Raw genomic sequence first — 2581 nt, forward strand, 5'->3', positions numbered from 1 at the left:
TCACCGCATCGTGAACCTCTCACATCATTCATTCTCCTCTGTTTTGCAATAGTCTACTCTAAAAAATTGATTTTAGTTCTTACACAAGCACCTCAAGAGCCAAAACAAACATTAATGAATACTGTAAGGCTAAGTTTTGTTTTGAACAATTTCAAATATATAGGCGCATCTACTCTCTTATATTTCAATTTATATTGTGTATGCACCAAAGTGGAAACCATTGAACCTGATATTATAGAAAGCAAAGATTATATTACGTTTTAATATTGTTTTACTTTTTTACTTAAAGTGGATCCTAAAGTAGAATATTTTCCTGCAGCCAGCAGTTTTCAGAACAGGAGTTAACATGGTTGCAAAGACAAGTCCTTTATTTCTCCTAGGGTTATTAAATAGCTGCATTCACATTTGGGAAATCAGCTCAGTGAAGGATTTAATCTTTTGATTGTTGTGTTCTCTTTCAGACGGCAAAAAGACTGCAATCAATGTTCCAGCCATCACTAAGAGTACCGGTGTGATTAAAACCCCAGCAAACTCAAACATACAATAAAGACATCAAATAATATATTGAAGCGGAAGGGAAACATACTAATACATTTGGATCCCAGTCTAAAAAAAATAAGTTTGGACTTCTAGCATGGAGGTGTCCCATGTGAACAATAGCAGTCATCACGCCTGGTGGAAAGAGATGCCATGGGGCGACACAGACGAGTGCACCTCCTCCTGGAGTGGCACCACCTTCCTGATAGTTGCCTACAGCGCACTGGTCGCGGTTGGCCTTATCGGTAACACCTGCCTGGTGTTTGTCATCACACGGCAGAAGGAGATGCGGAATGTCACCAACATCTTCATCGCCAACCTGTCCATCTCTGACATCCTCATGTGCATCGTGTGCCTGCCTGTCACCATCATCTACACCCTGATGGACCGCTGGATCCTGGGGGAGGCACTCTGTAAGGTCACACCCTTTGTCCAGTGCATATCTGTCACGGTTTCCATCTTCACCCTTGTCCTCATAGCCATAGAGCGCCACCAACTCATCATCCACCCCACTGGATGGAAGCCTATGGTGCGCCACTCGTACCTGGCTGTAGCCATCACCTGGTTAGTGGCCTGCTTCATCTCTCTTCCTTTCCTCTTCTTCAACGTCCTCGACAACAGTCCTTTCCAGAACATGAGCCTCCCCTTCAATCTCTACACTGACCACTTCATCTGTATGGAGCGATGGCCCTCAGAGCACAACCGACTGGCCTACACCACCTCCCTGCTGCTCTTCCAGTACTGCCTTCCCCTCATCCTCATCCTGGTCTGCTACCTGCGCATCTTCCTGCGTCTCCGACAGAGAAAATACATGGTGGAGCGAGCCAGGGACAACTGTCAGAAGAAAGCCAAGGGGTCAAAGAGGATCAATGCCATGTTGGCCTCCATTGTGGTAGTGTTTGCCCTCTGTTGGCTCCCGCTCAACATCTTCAATACCTTGTTCGACTGGAACCACCAGGCCATCCCATCCTGTCAGCATGACATAATCTTCTCTGCCTGCCACCTCACAGCCATGGCATCCACCTGTGTCAACCCCATAATCTACGGCTTTCTCAACAGTAACTTCCAGAAAGAGCTCAAATCTACCCTATACCACTGCCGCTGCTGGGGGTCACCAGAGAGTTATGAGAGCTTCCCTCTTTCTATTGTCAGCACAGAGGTCACTAAGGGGTCAACCTTGAGCAAAGGATCAATGAGCATGAATGTACAGTCCTGACCCATTCAGAAAAGGAGAGAGAAAGTATAGAACTTCAACCCCCATTGTCTTAACCATCCATTGAAGGTTGACTTGTTGAGCTTTATGCTGGAGCAAGGGTTGACATGGCTGGAGTTGTTCAAATTAGTCACAGGGGATTGTTTTGTGTCTTAACAATCAATGGTTGGTCTCTTCTGTGGGCATGGAGAGAAATGGAAAAGTAAGAGAACACTGTGACCTAAGATAGATTTTACAGTGTCCTCAATTAGATACAGTGCATTCAGAAAGTATTAACAAAACATGGCCAGTGACAAAAAAATCTAGTCCATTTTAAATTCAGGCTGTAACACAACAAAACATGGAAAAAGTCAAGGAGTGTGGTGTTACAGCCTGAATTTAAAATTGATTAAATGTCGATTTTTTGGTCACTGGCCTACTCCATAATATGAAAGTAGAATGATGTTTTTTCAAAATTTTTACAAATTAATTAAAAATGAAAAGCTGAAATGGCTTGAGTCAATACGTATTCAATCCCTTTGTTATGGCAATCCTAAATAGGAGTGAAAAGAGTAAACAATCGCTTAACAAGTCATATAAAGTGTTTAACATGTTTTTTAATGACTTTAAACCTACAGGCGTCCTTCCGAACTAATTTGCCAGAGAGGAAGGAAACCGCTCAGGGATTTCACCATGAGTCCAATTATGACTTTAAAACAGTTAGAGTTCAATGGCTGTGATAGGAGAAAACTGAGGATGGATCAACAACATTATAGTTACTCCACAATTCTGACCTAATTGACAGAGTGAAAGGAAGGAAGCCTGTACAGAATAAAAATATTCCAAAACATA

At 43.0% G+C, this 2581-nt stretch overlaps 1 protein-coding gene across 1 annotated transcript; it reads left to right on the top strand.

Annotated features, from left to right (window-relative positions):
• Positions 1–634: 634 nt before the first annotated feature.
• On the top strand, positions 635–1753 carry LOC120062865 (neuropeptide Y receptor type 1-like). Its single transcript, XM_039012933.1, has one exon. The coding sequence runs from the start codon at positions 635–637 to the stop codon at positions 1751–1753; it is 1119 nt and encodes a 372-aa protein (XP_038868861.1).
• Positions 1754–2581: the final 828 nt, after the last annotated feature.

Source organism: Salvelinus namaycush, chromosome 18 (genome assembly GCF_016432855.1).
Source record: "Salvelinus namaycush isolate Seneca chromosome 18, SaNama_1.0, whole genome shotgun sequence".
Lineage (NCBI taxonomy): Eukaryota > Metazoa > Chordata > Actinopteri > Salmoniformes > Salmonidae > Salvelinus > Salvelinus namaycush.

Excerpts from the sequence above, each read along its gene's own strand:
- LOC120062865 (XM_039012933.1), top strand. The coding sequence starts at position 635 with ATGGAGGTGTCCCATGTGAACAATAGCAGTCATCACGCCTGGTGGAAA.